General features: G+C 46.9%; 1 protein-coding gene across 1 annotated transcript; it reads left to right on the forward strand.

Moving 5' to 3' along the window:
* Window positions 1-191: 191 nt before the first annotated feature.
* irf6 (interferon regulatory factor 6) lies at window positions 192-7726 on the forward strand. Its single transcript, XM_056298322.1, has 8 exons — window positions 192-375; window positions 1238-1432; window positions 1792-1987; window positions 2139-2237; window positions 2389-2655; window positions 2833-3225; window positions 5760-5878; window positions 6472-7726. The coding sequence occupies exons 2-8, from the start codon at window positions 1259-1261 to the stop codon at window positions 6700-6702; spliced, it is 1479 nt and encodes a 492-aa protein (XP_056154297.1). The 5' UTR covers window positions 192-375; window positions 1238-1258; the 3' UTR covers window positions 6703-7726.
* Window positions 7727-19887: the final 12161 nt, after the last annotated feature.

Here is a 19887-nt window from a genome sequence, read left to right on the forward strand (position 1 = left end):
CTGTCAAAAAAAAAACCCCACCACCACCACCACCAACGACAATGCCGTCTTTATGCTCCCGCACTTTTACAGCGGGGCGTGACGGAAAATTGACCCCGCGTGTGACGTCACACAAACACCTGAGTTTCGGTCGGGGGAAGGGGGGAGGGACGGACTAACTGGGAAGCGGCTTTGGAAGGTGTCCCGTCAGAGTCCAGCCTTTTCCCTTACGGACCGCTACGGGTGCACCTTTATCCCCGATCGGAAACTGTTTTGTTTTTGTTTGTTTGTGTGTGTGTGTGTTGTAAACAAAACCCCGGCGCGCCGAGCCCTTCTCCCCAACCGTCGTTCGGCCCTACGTCGTAGACGACGGGTCCACTTCCTGGTTCGCCGCAGGTAAGTTTTGTGGTGGGCTGCCACACTTTTGGACTGTTCCGTCTGTCCGCACTTTTGTGGAGGAAACAACAGTTCAGTTGGCGAGCGTCTGTTGTCAACGTGAAAGATGTTGTGATGTAAAGTAATATAAGCAGGCTCGTAAAGGAACCGGTTTAGGGGTGGGACGAGGAATCACGCGGAAATACGAGGCGTCTGCATCTGCTGCGTTGAGTCATACTGAATGAAGGACACCTCACGTATGCCAGCCTGGTGACAGGGGAGCTGGAACCTGCTCACTTACCTCATGGGGCCTGTGAAAAAGAAAGCTTTTTTTTGTTGTTGCTAGTTTTGGTAAATGTTGTTGTCTATTTCAGCTGGTTGGTGATGTTTTCTAGAGCAGTGTTTCTCAACCCAGTCCTCAAGCAACCCCTATCCTGCAGATTTTCATTGTAACCCTCATGGGTAGCCCCGCTTGTACTTACTCGACCAATCATCTCGCAGCACTTAATTATGCAAGGTGTGCAACGTCTGACAAAATTAATTGCTGATTGGTTGAATAACTACAAACCGGTACCTATTCAGGGTTGCAAAGAAAATATGCAGGATAGGGGGTCCTTGAGGACTGGGTTGAGAAACACTGTTCTAGAGGAACACATTGCTGCTGTGATTCCTTGCGGTTTATCTTCAATTTTTTAAAAATCAGCCAGTCTGGAAATGGGCAAGTCGACTCTGCACTGGAGCACCTTATCTCATTAAATGTACATCCTGTTTTCGCATCAGTAAGCCATTACTTTGGAGGATTTGGGGTTTTTTTTTTAAGTCAGTGTGACAGTTTCTATTATCACCTCTTTCAAATCTACATGCACACCTTTCTGTTTACCAGGTGATTGTCTTGCTGGTGAAGATGTCAGTGACTCCACGGCGTGTCCGTCTGAAGCCCTGGCTGGTTGCCCAGGTGGACAGTGGGCTCTACCCAGGCTTGATGTGGATTGACAGGGACGCCATGCGCTTCAGAATCCCGTGGAAACACGCCACACGTCACACGCCTCAGCAGGATGAAGGAAACACCATATTTAAGGTGATCGTCGTCACCGTCGGCCTCAACAGCCCCCCATATTCCTCTTTTAGATAGCCGTCGGTCAAGTTGCAACTCTCAGCAAATGGGCCGGTTTCATTAAATGAGAACATTCACGAGACGGTTTTAAGAAAATGAAGAGTAGTGTCCTAGAATGAATGCAATACGCTGGACAGACCGTGCACCATTAACTGTCTTTGAATACTCATTCTCTTACCTTGGCCTCATGGTTGACCTTCATGAGGCTATTATACTCTTTATGCAGAACCTGTCAGGGAATGAAAAGGGAAACTATTCTGTATGCTTAGTAATGTTTACTACTACAGTATGGCTGCATTGTGTTGTTTTTATGTTCCTCTCAGGCTTGGGCAGTAGAAACAGGAAAGTTCCAAGAGGGGGTTGATGAACCAGATCCTGCGAAATGGAAAGCTCAGCTTCGCTGTGCGCTAAACAAAAGCCGTGAATTTAACCTCATCTATGATGGGACCAAGGAGGTACCCATGAATCCCTTGAAGATATATGATGTCTGTGACATCCCACAACCCCTTAGTAACCCAGGTGAATAGCTATGAGGCAAATATATTTTAAAGAAAAAAGTAATGCAGTGATACCTTAACTAGCATTTGTGTATCTTCAAATCATCCTTATTGTTGTAGTACCTTAATTTCAATTACTTTGATATTCCTCAAAAAATGTGATGCCTAATCAGGATCTTCTGACGCTGGTTCGTGGACACCATATGAGGAAGAAGGTGGTGAAGATGATGTCCCTAATACTCCAGAGTCTCTTCCTCCATACCCATCCAATGGTAAGTCCCTTGTCTCCAGACATCACTCCTGTGCTTCTATTCAACAGCTATAGACATATCAGTACAGTGTGATAAATTATTCACATCTGGAATAACATGTTTTTGCTGTATTAGCTAACTGTTGGTTTTTTTTCTTCGTTTCCTCACTCAGGAACCAGCCCTTCTCCTCTTATCATGTGGTCTCCTGCTGGCTCAGAGTCATCCTTGCAGCCGCCAAGTTGTCCCCCTTCAGTGGAGGTGTGGCCCAAAAAGGAACCTACTGAAGTCTGGCCGAAAGAGGAGCCTGTGGATGTGGAAATGCAGCCCACTAATCTGGTTGAGTTACCCCCCGCTCCTCTGCCCGATCCCATAATGCAACACCCTCCTATGTCTGATGTACTTTTTGCCTCTCCAGAAATGTGGATTAGCTCCCTCCCAAGTGAGTATATATGGGCTCATTCTGCCAGTTCATAGAGTAAATACCATGGTGAACAGACATCACAGTACCGCCATGAAGTAGAAGTAAAACCACTGAGATTGCTGAAGCTCTCTCATAGATTGGAGTTTAGATCAGAATTTGTTTGAAGGTGTCTGTTGTTTTGTCTCTACAACTCAGTGACGGACCTGGAGGTACAGTTTCTGTATCGGGGGAAAGAGATGTGTCCTTCGATGACGGTCAGTAACCCCCAGGGCTGCAGGCTTTTCTACGGGGACTTGGGTCCCATGGTCAACCAGGAGGAGCTGTTTGGTCCGGTAAGCCTGGAGCAGCTACGGTTCCCCACCACAGAGCACATAACTAATGACAAGCAGAGGGTCTTCACCAACCGCCTGCTGGATGTTATGGACCGTGGCCTAATCCTGGAGGTCAGCGGCCACGATATCTATGCAGTCCGTCTCTGCCAGTGCAAAGTGTACTGGTCCGGTCCCTGTGCTCCAAACCCCGCTGCACCGAACCTCATAGAGCGCCAAAGGAAGGTGAAGCTGTTTTGCTTGGAGTCTTTTCTCAGTGGTAAGTATTATTACAGCACTTTAACCTGCCTATCCTACTCAGCAACATAATACAAAATGTGTTCATCGTATATTTTTTTGCAGATATACAGTGGACATAAAAAAAGTCTACACACACCTGTTAAAATGGCAGGTTTTTGTGATGTTAAAAAAAATGGAACCAAGATAAATCATGTCAGAACTTTTTCCACTTTTTTTTTTTTTTGAAATTGCAACTTATAAAAAAAATTTGAAAAATCAAACATAAGGGGGAAAAATCCCTGGTTGCATAAATTTGCACACCCCTAAACTAATACTTTGATTTTATTGCAGCATTCAGGCTTTTTGGGTTATTAATGTCTTATCAGCTTGACTTGGCAATATTTTCCCATTCTTCCTTGCAAAAATGCTCTCCATCCATCAGATTTGGAGGGCATCCCCTTTGCATAGCCCTCTTCAGGTCACCCCATGGATTTTCAATAGGATTCAGGTCTGGACCTTTCCAAATGCTGGTCTTTTGGTGAAGCCATTTCTTTGTTGATATGGATGTATGCGTTGGGTCGTTGTCGTGCTGAAAGGTAAAATTCCTCTTTGTCTTCAGCTTTCTAGCACATGCCTCAAGGTTTTGTGCCAAAATCGACTGGTGTTTGGAGTTATATAGGATTCCCTCCACCTTGACTAAGGCCTCAGTTCCAGCTAAGAAAAGTAGCCCCAAACCATGATGCTGCCGCCACCATGCTCCACCGTGGGTATGGAGTTCTGGTGATGTGATGTGTTGTGTTGTGCTCCGGTTTCCTCCCACAGTCCAAAGACATGTAGGTCAGGTGAATCGGCCGTACTAAATTGTCCCTAGGTGTGAATGTGTGTGTGTGTGTGTGTGTGTGTGTGTGTGTGTGTGTGTGTGTGTGTGTGTGTGTGTGTGTGTGTGTGTGTGTGTGTGTGTGTGTGTGTGTGTGTCAGCCCTGTGATGGACTGGCGGCCTGTCCAGGGTGTCTCCCCACCTGCCACCCAATGACTGCTGGGATAGGCTCCAGGATCCCCCAACCCCGGTTGGGGTAAGTGGCTTGGATGGTGGATGGATGGATGAATGGATGGATGGCTGTGTTGTTTTTGCACCAAACACACCTTTTGGAATTACGGCCAAAAAGTTCAACTTTGGTCTCATCAGACCATAACACATTTTTCCACATGGTTTCGGGAGACTGCATGTATCTTTTTGCAAAATTTAGCCGGGCTTGGATTTTTTTTTTTTTCATGTGAAAAGACTTCCCGTCTTGCCAGCCTACCGCATAGCCCAGACATATGAAGAATACCTTTTTATTCACACTTTATTTATTTTATTTAAGAATACGTATTTATTATTGTCACATGCAGGGAGCAACCGGTACTTGTCAGAAATTCCTGCAGCTCCTTTAATGTCGCTGTAGGCCTCCTGGCAGCCTCCCTGACCAGTTTTTTGTCTTCTCTATGTGTTGATGGTTGTCTTCGCTGTGTCCCACGGTATTTGTAATGCCTTGGAAAAGCTTTTGTACCCGTCTCCTGATCGACAACGCTCAACAGTGAGACCCCGGTCATGCTTTGTAAGCCACGGCTTCTGCAGCTGGATGCAACCAAGAAGATGACCGGAAATCCTACAGGAACAGATGAGCTTTGTTTTGGCTTAACCACAGTCACTGTAATTGATGGCAGGTTGGCATGAGCTGGAATGTGATTGGTTAATTCTGAACACAGCCACACCCCCAATTATACAAGGATGTGCACACATATGAAACCAGGTTATTGCAAGTTTTGTATTTTTCCTTTTTTTCCCCATAAAATGTTTGATTGTTTTTAACTTCACCTTTGATAGGTTGCTTTTTTTTTTTAAAAAGGTGGAAAAAGTTCTGACATGATTTATCTTTACATCCCCTAAACCCCTGCCACTTTAACAGGGGTGGGTAGACTTTTTCTATCCACAGTATATAATATATATAATCACAGATTCTGGACCCTTTACCCCCCCCCCCCCCCACAAGCTGCACACTCCTCACTTCATACCACCGCTTACTTTTCTGCTCTACCTATTCCTGCACTATGTACAAGTACATATTTATTAAATATTATTCATTTACACAACCATGTTTACCTCAGCCGCTGTGCTGTTATTCTTCGTTGTATATTTTTATTTACACAACCATGTTTACCTCAGCCGCTGTGCTGTTATTCTTCGTTGTATATTTTTATTTCTGTTTTCATCGTTATGTTAGTGCTTAGCCCTGTAAATACTGCACATTTCCAACTGTTAATGTTAAATTTTAGTTTCGTACTAGGTTCTTTGTCCTGTAAATACTGTTAAATTTTAGATTTCAGATTTTAGCATAACTTTGAATTTAAGTGTCCTGTTTTAAGATTCGTGAGCCTGATGCCTGAGCATTTCATCTGCCAGCGCTGTATTGTTGTGCATCTGATGGCTAAAGCTTGAAGCTCCTGGGTTGTAATGTTGGAGTATGTTGACGGTGCGGTATCTTCTGGAACGTACTGTCTCTTAAAGGTTTTTCTTGTGTGATGGATGTACAGGTGTGATAGCCCACCAGCGTGGCCAGACTTCCAGCCCCCCTCAGTTTGACATCAACCTGTGTTTTGGGGAGGAGTGGCCTGATGGTCGGCCCCGGGAGAGGAAACTCATCATGGTTCAGGTGAGTGGTACTGGTGTCCTATCGACACAGTATTTATAAAGTTAACTGAAGACTGGTGTGGTGTTGGAATCAGCCTTTATTAAAATCCTTTCTTGTTGTACGTCCACTTGTTTTGTTTTTTCCCACCCTTTTTCTCCCCAATTGTATCCGGCCAATCACCCCACTCTTCCGAGCCGTCCCGGTCTCTGCCCCACCCCCTCTGCCGATCCAGGGAGGGCTCCAGACTACCACATGTCTCCTCCGATACATGTGGAGTCGCCAGCTGCTTCCTTTTCCCCTGACAGTGAGGAGTTTCACCAGGGGGACGTAGCGCGTGGAAGGATCACGCTATTCCACCTAGTTCCCTCTCCCCCCGAACAGGCTCCCCAACCGACCAGAGGAGGCGCTAGTGCAGCAACCAGGACACATACCCACATCCGGCTTACCCCCCAAAGGCCAATTGTGTCTGTGGGGATGCCCGGCCAAGCCCGAGGTAACACGGGGATTCAAACCGGCGAGCCCCGTGTTGGTAGGCAACAGAATGGACCGCTACGCTACCTAGACACCCATTGTAGGCCCACTTGTGACTGATCTTTTCTTTCTCTGCATGCCAGGTGATTCCAGTGGTGGCACGGATGATAAGCGAGATGTTTTCGGGAGACAGCACAAGATCCTTTGACAGCGGCAGCGTCCGCCTGCAGATTTCCATCCCAGATATCAAGGACAACATAGTGACCCACCTGAAGCAGCTCTATCGCCTGCTACAGAACCACCAGGGCCAAGACGGCTGGCCTGTGCCCCCCGGGCCTGGCCTGACTCTCACCCAGGCTTTGCAGGCCCAGTAAACCCGATCTCCACCGGGGTCAAGCTGGAAGGAATCTAGTCACCGGTATCTGTCACCTCATTCCTGAAAGAGGCCTTTATTTAGCAGAGACATGCTTCTGTGTAATTATATTTAGAGGTATGCCCACTATGGCATCTACGTGCATTCAACGCCTCTCCAATACGTGTTTGTCTGCATAGAAATAGTGCTCCTGGGTAGTGTGCCTTGCATCTGGTGTGCAGGAAATACAGAAGGATTTAGTGACTGCAAGGGCCAAAGTCCTGCTTGCTGCAAGACAACATTTAACGTAGTTAATGACTTACAGACAAGGTCTATTTATGTCACGTGGGTCGGCGACTAGTGAACCACAGCGGTGCAGGAGTCTTCCTGCCGCTTGTTGTTCATAATATCATTTAGCGAATGTAAATGTTTTCAAGTGCGGTGTTATTTTGGAAAAATTGTGCTTTATTTTAGAAAAACAGCAGCAAAGACGAGCTACACAAAGATATACACAGACATTTTTGCTCCAGCCATTTAACTGATTACGGTACTTTCTACCACCCTCGCTGTGTAAGAAGCCATTTTTTTGTGAAAGCGTGTCAAGGGCTCATCCAAGTTTATCCTTTATCCTACAAATTGACCCGTCTTTTAGCATGTCAGCCATTTTACGTGAAATTGTTTCATTCTATGTCCCTTTTTTATCTGTATTTCTACTTTCCGCCAGCTGGATTTTTATATTTCACCTTTATTGGATAGTAAGAGAGGATGACATGCAGCAAAGGGCCTGGGCCGGATTCGAACCCAGGCCGCTGCGGTAAGGACTCAGCCTTATGTGGTTTTCCTCCACCAGGTGAGCCACCAGGGCGCTGCCTGTAGCTGGATATTTTTATATGAATTTCTTTACGCAAGTGTTCAAGGCTGATTTATTTAATTCGGACAACGCCAGTCGTAAACCTGGTATGAATGGATCACACAAGACCTTGGGTGCTGGATAGTCACTTTTACCCTTTTGTGTGTGTTTTTATTTTATCAAATAAATGTAATAAAAATTAGACATCTGGTTTTCTTGTGAAAAAATATGGTGAACTACATTAACTGTCAGAGGAAATCAGTTTCAGCAAAAAGAGATGCAACATTCTCCCCATATTTTAACATTACTCTCCTCCAAATTCAGATAGACTGGGTAGACACAGGCATGTGTTCCCTCTCCACAAACAAGCTGTTGCATAAGGTGCTCTGGGTGACCTTGCAGCTGGTGGAACTGGTTTGAACGGCTTCCAACTGAGCTGAAAAGAGGCGCTCGCTCAGCGCCGCTGCCTCCAGCTGATCAGTCTGTACTGACATCTAAAGGCCACAACCCTAGAAGTCATGGCTACGGGCTTGGGGTGGGATGGCTCGGGGTGGGATGCGGCGAGCAGGTTGCTGGGTTGGGGTTGGGCCCTGTGGTCATGAGGTGGGTGCACTGCAGGGGCTGCCCACCCTAGGGGTAGGATGGCGGGACTCTTGTGTCTGCCTGTGAGCTGTGGGGGTAGGTAGGGATGTGCTGTTTGGTCATGGGTGCCAGGCTGGCACTTGATCCTGGCTTGATAAGCCCAGGGTGGGTTTGCCCGAGTGGTGATTTTCCTCAGGGGGACAGGGCCCCATTGTCGTCCTGGGCTGTCTGGATGTGGTCTCCTCTCTGCTCTCGGCGCATGGGGCGTTTGTCGCAGGGTGGCAGGTGGAGTGACGTTGGCCATATTCGTGTCCATGGCCTGTGTGTGTGGCAGCAGGGTCCTGGTCAGGGGCTCGCTGGAGGTGCAGAACAGCCCACCACGTTGGAGGTGCTTGATGGGATGGCGAATGCCCCTGGCTAGTTGCAGCGGGTGGGTTGCCCTTCAGTACCGAGGATGAGCCGTGGGCTGGTGCTGGGGGGGGGGGGTCTGCTTGGTCGCGCTCTGGCCAGCTGAACTCCTACATTGGTCTAGTTGTGCCTTGTCCTTCTCTCCCAGTTCTGGAACACATACGCAGCACACACACAAAATGATGGGCCTAGGGTTTACAGGCCTAGGGTTTGCAGGACAGGTGAAGTGCGAGCCATTGGGTGGAGACATGGCGGGCAATTGAGATCTTGCATGCTAAGCTCTTACCCCTGCATGCACCTTGACAATGTCCTGAAATTTCCATCCCAATCACACTCGCTTAGTACACACGCACATTCAAACAAACCATACTCCAAACAACATGCACTACCAGGACAGGGTTTGCTGGGCAGGAGAGGGGGGTTGTGAGTGGCTCGGCTGTCGTGTTTCAGGGCTACTTTTTATCACAGAGCCAGACCGCCTGTTGTGAATGAATGTGAATCCTACCCTCGACTGGCTTTGGGATGATATATCAACAGCGGAGGGGAATTCAAACGACATGAAGTACTGACGGCGTGTTGGAGATACGCCTCAAGCCACCGGAGTCGGTAAAGGTCCATCTCAGATGGCAAATCCGTCTCTAGTGGTGAAGATGATAAGTCTAAGGGTATGTGTCGATGGAGGTTATGAGAGGACAAAAAGAGCGATGGCTGTAAAGAGAAAGAGAACAAGTACTAAAAAGGAAGAGAGGTAGATTTAATGTCGTTACGTAATTGTGGAGGTGACATATTGGAAACTGGGTGGAGACGGAGAGCTTAGGAACAGTTCAAAGAAAGTTGAATCAGTTGTATCAGTTGAGTCATAGTATCCATGATTATTGAGAGAGAAACTCATCCAAGTGACCTCTTAAGTCTTAACTGACTGCAGGTATCCCCACCCTTATAAACAATACAGTGCTGCAGCAGCTGTAAGATGGTTGCTCACAGACTGAAGAACCCCAGTCACACCAGGAAGAAGGATCCACACATCCATCCCATTTATTATCCGAACAGCTTATCCTGCTCTCGGGGTCGCAGAGATGGAGCCTATCCCAGCAGACATCGGGCAGCAGGCGGGAGACACCCTGGACACGCCGCCAGGCTTTAGTACGGCCGAGTCACCTGACCTACATGTCATTGAACTGTGGGAGGAAACCGGGGCTCCCGGAGGAAACCCACGCAGACACGGGGAGAACATGCAAACTCCACACAGAGGACGACCCCGGGGCTCGAACCCAGGACCTTCTTGTTGTGAGGCGACCGCGCTAACCATTGCGCCACCGTGCCGTCAGATCGGCACAGTCAACTCACACAGTGGCAGGCTGTCTCTCAATGCCCCATTACAAGAGCTGCTCAACTTTTGCCGCGAATTTGCAGCCACGTCACTCCTGCGCCTCTTGTGTGTCACCGATTAAAGTCCCCCTTGCTACAACAGGTAAACCGGAACTACATATTCACTCATTAACCATAAGGTTGGTGATATAAAGGCTATAGCAGAAAATGCTACACAGAGGTTTTGGGGATGTTCACCAAGAAGAAAAAATATAAAATAAAGAGAACATGAACAACATATGAATGAAAGGTCACGTGTTTAACTTGACCTACTCACGGGTGTACGTGCAGTGCGTGTGACGTATACAGGAAGTGAGACGGGCATGTTATGAAGGTTGTATGTCGGATGAACGCTAGTAAAAGCTACACAGTTAAGAACCTACGAAGTCGGCTCGTTCTTGAATTATTCTTATGTCAGTAAGACAAGGCGTCTACGGACATTACATGGTGTCAGAATAGTCTGTGTATCGGAACACGAGCGGTCATGCCGAAGTTTAATCCGCCGAGTGAATTCAAGTTTGACTGCCCCGTTGAATGGCCGGAGTGGAAACAACGGTTTTCGCGCTTCAGGCTCGCGACAAAGCTGGATAAAGACGACGGGGAGATTCAAGTGAGTTCGCTGATTTATGCAATGGGCAGCGAGGCTGAAAAGATATTCAGCTCGTTTGACTTCGCGGCGGAGGGTGATAAAGTGGACTATGATATCGTACTGAAAAAGTTCGACGACTACTTTATTCCCCGCCGTAACATCATACATGAGAGGGCGTGCTTCTATCAACGTAGCCAGCAGCCAGGAGAGACAGCGGAGATGTACATCCGGACATTGTATGAGCTGTCTGAACACTGTGAGTTTGGGGACAAGAGGGATGAACATATCAGAGATCGTCTGGTAGTGGGCACAAAAGACAAGGTGCTCTCCCGTCAGTTCCAGCTCACAGCGGACCTTACTCTGGTGAAAGTCATTGAACAAGTGCGCCAGGCGGAGGCAATAACAAAGCAGCTCAGCCTCCAAGCTAACCAACCAGAGGCCCAGCTGGCTGACGTCAATGTTGTCCGATGGCGGGACGAACGCCAAAACAAAAAGGGCGGACAGCGTCATGGTGGCAGCAGACCTGCAACCAACAAAGTAGATGAATGCGGGAAGTGCGGCAAGACGCAGCACACCGATGAGCGGAAGTGTCCTGCAACGAACAGTAAGTGCAACAAGTGTCATAAAAAGGGACATTGGGAGCGTGTATGTCACTCTAAAGCGGTGAGAGAAGTCACTGAAGAGGTTAAACAGCTGTACTTTCTGGGAGAAGTTGGCAAAGAGAGCAGTCAGGAAGATTGGACTGTTAGTTTAACAATAAGTGATGTACCAATAACCTTTAAAATTGACACGGGGGCTGACGCTACTGTTATCAACCAAGGGACATTTAAAAAGCTGAAGCCAAACATAAAACTGGGACCTCCTGACACATGCTTCATAAGCCCAGGTGGAAACATCAGCTGCATAGGACAGTTTCAAGCCACAACCAACTACAAGGAGAAACAATACTCCTTTCCAGTGTATGTGATCAAGGGGAGAGGCAGCTGTCTGCTGAGTCGTCCAGAGGCAGTGGAGATGGGTCTAGTGAAGCGGATGAATGAGGTTAGTGGAGTTTTCGGTTCAAGTGGACTGCTGAAAACAGACCCAGTGAAAATAGCTCTGGTGGAGGGTGCCCAGCCATACGCGGTGCATACAGCCAGACGGATACCGCTGCCACTTGTACCACTGGTTAAGAAAGAACTGCAGCGCATGGAAAATGAGGGCATTATTGAAAAAGTGACTCAGCCCACAGAATGGTGCGCCGCTATGGTGCCGGTGCTGAAACCGAACAAGAAAGAGGTTCGCTGCTGCCCTGACCTCAGGAGGCTGAATCGAGCGGTGAAACGTGAGAAATATGTGCTGCCCACTATGGAGGAAATAATGCCAAGGCTCGCAGGGTCAAAGTTCTTCACAACGTTGGATGCAGCAAGTGGGTTTTACCAGATCCCCTTGCATGAAGACAGCAGGGGGCTCACCACTTTCATCACCCCATTTGGGAGGTATGCTTTCTGCCGCCTTCCATTTGGTATAACGAGTGCTCCAGAGATTTTCCAGAGAAAGATGGCGGAAACTCTGACCGGGCTAGAGGGCACAGAGGTGTACATGGATGACATCCTTATACATGGAGAGACTGAGGAAATCCATGACCGGCGCCTAGCAGAGGCGCTGGGGGTCATTGAAACAGCAGGTCTCAAACTGAACCAAGCGAAATGCCAACTTCCACACCATATGTTACTCGCTCTGGCAGGGTGAGCAAGCCAGCAATCCGGCTGGATTTGTGAGGCGTATGGACTTGTGTACTGTGGGGGATTTTTTATTTTTTTTGTGAAAAGGGGGGTGATATACAGGTTAGAAAATCATCTTAGAGGGGGAGATGTAATGAATGAAAGGTCACGTGTTTAACTTGACCTACTCATGGGTGTACGTGCAGTGCGTGTGACGTATACAGGAAGTGAGACGGGCCTGTTATGAAGGTTGTATGTCGGATGGACGCTAGTAAAAGCTACACAGTTAAGAACCTACGAAGTCGGCTCGTTCTTGAATTATTCTTATGTCAGTAAGACAAGGCGTCTACGGACATTACAATATTGATTCAGCTACAGTGGCATAACGACCGAAACCAACAACCGGTTTCGTATGCAAATATGGGTGTGACCATTAACTGGAGTTTCAATGGCCATGTGTACTATTCACAGAGGATTTGGGAACGTCTTGACGCATGCGCAATAATCCAGGTAAGAAAATCAGAGAAGGTTGGATCAGTTCATCTGGATACGACGTTTCAGCAACACTTTCTTTGTCATTTCATTTACGAAATAACGTTTCCCCCAGCCCACAACAATGCAACACAAAGACAAAAACACATTCAAAAACTACAAGAACACGCATATCCAAACTAAACAAAAAAGATCACTGTCCAGGAGAACGAACGCCAGCCAGGATGACTGTCGGAACTGCCGGTCTGCATGGGCTAGCAGTTAGCTTAGCCTGCCCCGCTTCCACGTCCTGCCAGAACGCCCTCGGTGTTTCCTCTTCAGGCGAAGCTCCGGCCCAGGGTCCCTGGGCCCACCAGACACAGCAGACCAAGCTCCCCTAGCCGATCCAACGCCAGCTCTCCCAGCCAGACACCCTTGACACCTTGGTATTTCCTCCTCAGGCACAGCTCCGGGCAGGGCCGTGGTCCCTGGGCCCACCGGACGAGCAGACCAAGCTCCCCCAGCCGATCCAACGCCAGCTCTCCCAGCCATCAAACGAAGACACAAACAAATATAAAGACCGTGTATGAGGAAGTCGGGAGGGGCAGAGAGGTGTGGTAGGAGTGGTGCAGGATATGTATGAGGGCAGTGTGACAGTGGTGAGGTGTGTGGTAGGAATGACAGATGGGTTTAAGGTGGAGGTGGGATTACATCAAGGATCGGCTCTGAGCCTTTTCTTGTTTGGTTATGGACAGGTTGACGGGCAAGATCAGGCAGGAGTCTCCGTGGACTATGATGTTTGCGGATGACATTGTGATTTATAGCGAGAGTAGGGAGCATGTTGGGGAGACCCTGGAGAGGTGGAGGTATGTACTGGAGAGAAGAGGAATGAAAGTCAGTAGGAGCAAGACGGAATACCTATGTGTGAATGAGAGGGAGGACAGTGGAACGGTGAGGATGCAAGAGTAGAGGTGGAGAAGGTAGATGACTTTAGATACTTAGGGTCAACTGTTTAAAGTAACGAGGAGTGCCTTAATGTACCCGGTCCCTCTTTCCTATTAGCACGAACCAAACTAGACCCTTAACATTCACCATTTAGGACTTTGTGCCTAAACCTAACATTTAGGCTTGTAATGCTATCATCAACAATTATGTAAAAATAGACAACTATCAACATTTTTAATCTTCTCCTCACTGTTGACAAGTATTTTGTAAGAGTTTACCCATCTACTGGTCATTGTTCACAGCTCCTCATTATGAGGCCTCACTAAAAACATCTTCTGGCTTCTCAAAATCATTAACATCGCTGGAGGTCTTATTGAGTAACAGAATAAAAGCATAAGAAACTACGTTTCTTGTGCCTGGTTTTACAGTTTCTTGTGTGTGATGGGAGAGAGCTGGTTGGACTGTGAAGGCAGAAGACACATTCAGTAGGTGGTCCCCAGTTCTTTTTATTCGGCCCCTCTGGTTCTGCTGAAAAGCTTACAGGGAAGAAAGAAATGAGTCCATTTGCAAAAACAGCTGAACGCCATCACTGGCAAAACTGAATGGATGTGCTTATGTAATGCTTCACATATCCTTTTATCAGAATCCTAAATCTGTTTTGGTATCTCGAGTTATCTCAACAGTCATCTTTACCTTATCAAAGCAACCAAAGTTTGATTATTATAACCTGAAATGTACCATGAAAAGACATGAAGTCTTTGACTCTAGCATATGACCTCACATATGCTAGAGTCATCTCACGACCTCAACAACTCCGGGTTGGGGATGAGTTGTTGCCTCAAGTGAAGGAGTTTTAAGTATCTCGGGGTCTTGTTCAGGAGTGAGGGTAGGATGGAGCGGGAGATTGACAGGCGGATTGGTGCAGCATCAGCAGTAATTTGGACGCTGTACCGGACCGTTGTGGTGAAGAGGGAGCTGAGCCGGGAGGCAAAGCTTTCAATTTACCAGTCAATCTCCGTTCCAACCCTCACCTATGGTCATGAGCTTTGGGTAGTGACCGAAATGGTGAGATCGCGGGTACAAGCGGCTGAAATGAGTTTCCTCCGTAGGGTGTCTGGGCTCAGCCTTAGAGATAGGGTGAGGAGCTCGGACATCCGGAGGGAGCTCGGAGTAGAGCTGCTACTCCTTCGCGTTGAAAGGAGCCGGTTGAGATGGTTCGGGCATCTGATTAGGATGCCTCCTGGGCTCCTTCCTTTGGAGGTTTTCCGGGTGTGTCCAACTGGGAGGAGACCCCGGGGTAGACCCAGAACTCGCTGGAGGGACTACATGTCCAATCTGGCATGGGAACACCTTGGGATCCCCCAGGAGGAGCGGGAGGGCGTTGCTGGGGAGAGGGACGTCTGGCGTGCCCTACTTAGCTTGCTGCCACCGCGACCCGACCCCAGAGAAGCAGCTGATGATGAGATGAGATGATGAGATATGATGACTTCTGATTGAAATATACACTACGGCAGTATTTTCCAGTCAAACCCTGCAGGGAAGTCCTCTGTGGTAAATGAGGGAACTGGTCAGTGTAAAGAGGAAATTGTGTTTCTATTTCTCTTGGCTGGTTTGTATTGTAACGTGCATGGATAAGAAGACACGCTGGCCGCTGGCTGGCGGGTCTGACCCTTTAGTCTAGCGTTTAGCGATGTCTCCTGCGGTGCGGGCGATACGGGTTCGTTTCCCGGCCGCGGCAGTTCCTGTGGTTGCGTTGTCCCCCGAATTCGCTACAGTGTTAATAGCTGGATGGAGTGGTGATCCTGGCTGTCTGAAATGAGTTTGTTTCTATCGATTTAATGGTGTTTTCCTGCACCGTGTGTCTTATTGGTCTTACAGTCAGCATCCACACGAAGCACCCAAATCCCAATTGCTACAACTCGAATGTGAACTTGTTGATGACGTTTTCTAAATTAACATATAAGAACAAGCTTCTTTTTTTTGCATAAATGAGCAGATTCTTTTATTTCCCTCCAAGATGAGTTAATATTTGCTGCCTGAAGATAGTGGAGTTATCTTTGTAATATACTTTAAAATACACTTCAAAATACTTAAATGTTTCATCTCATTGGCTAACATTTTACAGAGGTTAAGTCTCTGGACCAAGGTCGGAATAGAGATCTAAAATCTCCTTTATGCATCACACTCATGGTAAAGACCTACACCTATATTTTAAGAGCCACATCAATCATCTCACAAGATCAGCCTTCTACCACCTTAAAACATCTCAAAACTAAGGGGCTTTCTATCAGAATCAGACCACTACCTCTACTGTAGCTAACCCAATTCCAAGTTTAATTCTAAAGAGATTTCCCCGTTGAACAACCACTTATTCATATTATTGCAGGTCTAATTTGTTAAATATGTATTACAGTATTTCCTGCTTTGTTTGCTTTGAGGGACTTTTATTCTGAAATTACGAATTGACTCTTAGTATTTCCTAGCGCGAACCAAAGAAGCAACATTAACGGTGAAATGAAATCCCATCAAGTCGAATTTTATCGCATTAGCACCCTTCGAAGAGGCACAAGGTTAGTGCTCTTTGTATTGTGGTGTGTTTTGTGCAATTTTGAAGCCTTATGGATCTTCATAGCTCTTCTAAGTTGAGTGTCTGTTAACAGATGTGAGCTAATGTTAAGCTAGGCTAACGCTTGAAGCTACATGGCTATGTAGTTCATGTATTTCTGTTTGCGCTTTATGTCTAGTTCTTACGGTGGTTTGGAGTTTTTAAATAAATGAAAAATCATCAGTTGAAGTGTTGACCATCATTCGGTGGGGATGCTACAACTACTACTACTGCTATGTTCGACTGCTCCCGTTAGGGGGCGCCACAGCGGATCATCCGTTTCCATCTCTTCCTGTCTTCTGCGTCTTCCTCTGTCACACCAGCCACCTGCACGTCCTCCCTCACCACATCCATAAACCTCCTCTTTGGCCTTCCTCTTCTCCTCTTCCCTGGCAGCTCCATATTCAGCATCCTTCTCCCAATATACCCAGCATCTCTCCTCCACACATGTCCAAACCAGCTCAATCTTGCCTCTCTTGCTTTGTCGCCAAACCGTCCAACCTGAGCTGTCCCTCTAATATACTCGTTCCTAATCCTGTCCTTCTTCGTTACTCCCAGTGAACATTTTAGCATCTTCAACTCTGCCACCTCCAGCTCCGCCTCCTGTCTTTTCGTCAGTGCCACTGTCTCCAAACCATATAACATAGCTGGTCTCACAACCATCTTGTAAACCTTCCCTTTAACTCTTGCTGGTACCCTTCTGTTGCAAATCACTCCTGACACTCTTCTCCACCCACTCCACCCTGCCTGCACTCTCTTCTTCACCTCTGTCCTGCACTCCCTGTTACTTTGGACAGTTGACCCCAAGCATTTAAACTCATATGCCTCCATCACCTCTACTCCTTGCATCCTCGCCATTCCACTGTCCTCCCTCTCTTTCACGCATAGGTATTCCATCTTGCTCCTACTGACTTTCATTGCTCTTCTCTCCAGTGCATACCTCCACCTCTCCAGGCTCTCCTCCACCTGCACCCTACTCTCGCTACAGATCACAATGTCGTCCACAAACATCATCGTCCACGGAGACTCCTGCCTGATCTCGTCCGTCAACCTGTCCATCATCATTGCAAACAAGAAAGGGCTCAGAGCTGATCCTTGATGTAATCCCACCTCCACCTTGAACCCATCTGTCACTCCTACCACACACCTCAGACTGTGAGAAATTAATCCATGCATTTATAACAGTCTACTGTAATGGACTATTCACCGGCCTCCCAAAATCAGTTTTGCACCAACTTCAAAATGCAGCAGCACGTGTTCTCGCTAGAACCAAAAAGTATGAGCACATTACACCTGTTCTCAGATCTCTGCATTTGCTCCCCGTCAAAACTAGAATCGATTTTAAAATTGTGTTAATTGTACACAAAGTGCTAACTGGCCTCGCATCACACTATATAAAACATGCTAATTAGTTACAAACTAGCAAGAACTCCCAGGTCCGATTGTGGTGGCCTTTGAACCATCCCTTGTGCGGTCGTGCTAGGTCTAGAACAGTGGTTCTCAACCTTTTTGATTTACCCTGAGGACCCCTCCACCTGATCTTGGGGGAGGGGGGTTGCAATTTGATAGAAACAGTAGCAACTGCATTTTAAATTGCATTATAGCATTTATTCACTCTTTGGGGCAAAAATAAGAGCTTTCAGTTGTAACTTAGATATAGTTGACAAAACAGAATTCTTATGCAGTAACTTTCAGATATATGTAACAAAACAGAATATGTATTCAGTAACTTTCAGATAGATGTAACAACAGAATTTTTATGCAGTAACTTTTAACAAGCAAACGGGAGCGAGATCTCTTATTAAAATACAATAAATTACACTTGTGAAACAGATGTAATTAGAGAAAAAAGTCCTGTTACCCTTTATAGTTTAGGTGGATAAAGGTCTCAGTCACATTTGAGTAAAATAATCCTATTTCTATAAATGTCAGGATCTTTTTTTTAAAGATATTTTATTTTCACGGACCCCTTGTTTCTCAACCGGGGGTCCACGGACCACTAGGGGTCCGCGGACCCCCGGTTGAGAAACACTGGTCTAGAGCAGGGGAAGCTGCGTTTTGTGTTTACGCCCCAAACACCCTGCCTGAGGACCTAAGAGAGGCCCCCACGCTGGACACACTTAAAAGCAGGTTAAAAACCTTCCTTTTTAAAACAGCCTATGGCTAAGTTCTGTGTGTGTGTATGTGTGTGTGTGTGTGTGTGTGCCCGCTTGTTTTGTATATTTTGCTATTTTTGGATATTCTGCTCCGATTGTTGTTACTTTTAATTAATCAGTTCTTATGGCACTTTTATTTATTTTATTAACTCGATTTTAAACTTGTTTGTACTTTTATAACATTTGTCTGTACTTGTATTTATCTTACTTTATGCTTTTATAATGTTTCCCCCCCTTATCTTTTGCCTATAAAGCGCGTAGAATGACCTCAGCCACGATAAGGCGCTCTACAAATAAACTTGCCATGCCTTGTACCGTGGGCTGGGTAAATACTGCATTCTGATTGGCTGCAGGGTGTCCATAAATTCCCGATAATGGTCAGATATGAACCCTTACGTAAGGAATGGCTCTGAATAGATCGCTCTGAGTCCAGTATAACATTACAGCTGTGCACCATTTTGGCTGATCGTGTGTGTGTGTGTGTGTGTGTGTGTGTGTGTGTGTGTGTGTGTGTGTGTGTGTGTGTGTGTGTGTGTGTGTGTGTGTGTGTGTGTGTGTGTGTGTGTGTGTGTGTGTGTGTGTGTGTGTGTGTGTGTGTGTGTGTGTGTGTGTGTGTGTGTGTGTGTAACGACCACGGACTAGACTCGCTAGCCCTTGGCTAACGGGTGGGACACTTTAGTCGACTGTTTAGCGCGGTCACCCGACCCGGGTTCGCGTCCCAGCTGCGGCGGTTCCCGGCTGCCCCACCCCCACCCCGATTTCGCTACGCGTGGTGTGTTGCTACGTCACTGTATGGAAATTTTTATTGGACTTTATTTGTGTGACTTTGTGGGTCATGTGACATCTGTGACTTCCCTCCTATGTATTTATGTAGCTAATAGCTACACCTCACATCTGTGGAGGTACAAATGGGACAAAAATCTACAAATGAATAGGAGGGAAGCCACAGAAGTCACATGACCCACGAACTCACCGGAAGCGATCCACACATGTGTAAAACCCGTTCCACGTGGAAAATTCATCCACAAATGCAAAAATGTTTGTGGATCATGGTACACTACTACTCTCCCATCCACCGAGGCCGTCTTTGACGCACAATGCACCGGGAAGGCTCTTGGCATTGTGGAGGACCCCACCCACCCTTCCCACATCCACATCACCCTCCTACCCTCTGGCAGAAGGTACTGGAGCATCCATGCTACCTCCACCAGACTAGGCAGCAGTTTCATTCCTCAGGCTGTGAGGTTCAACAGCCTGAACACTTAGACCTTCAGTAAAATTACTTTTTGACCGTCTTGCTCACTGTCCGTGTCAGGTGTGCTTGTGATGTTTAGGTCTGTGACGTAATTCTTGTTTTTATGCCCTTTTTGTTTTTAATATTTATTGTGTGTTATTTATATTTATGTGGCACTGAGGTCCTTGTGAAACGTAATTTGGTTCCCTTGTATGTATGAGACATGCATATAAGCCAATGGCAAATAAAAGCAGTCTAAGTCTGAGTCTACGTATGTGGATTATCTTCTGTGGGTT

The sequence above is a fragment of the Lampris incognitus genome, chromosome 2 (genome assembly GCF_029633865.1).
Source record: "Lampris incognitus isolate fLamInc1 chromosome 2, fLamInc1.hap2, whole genome shotgun sequence".
NCBI classification, from domain to species: domain Eukaryota; kingdom Metazoa; phylum Chordata; class Actinopteri; order Lampriformes; family Lampridae; genus Lampris; species Lampris incognitus.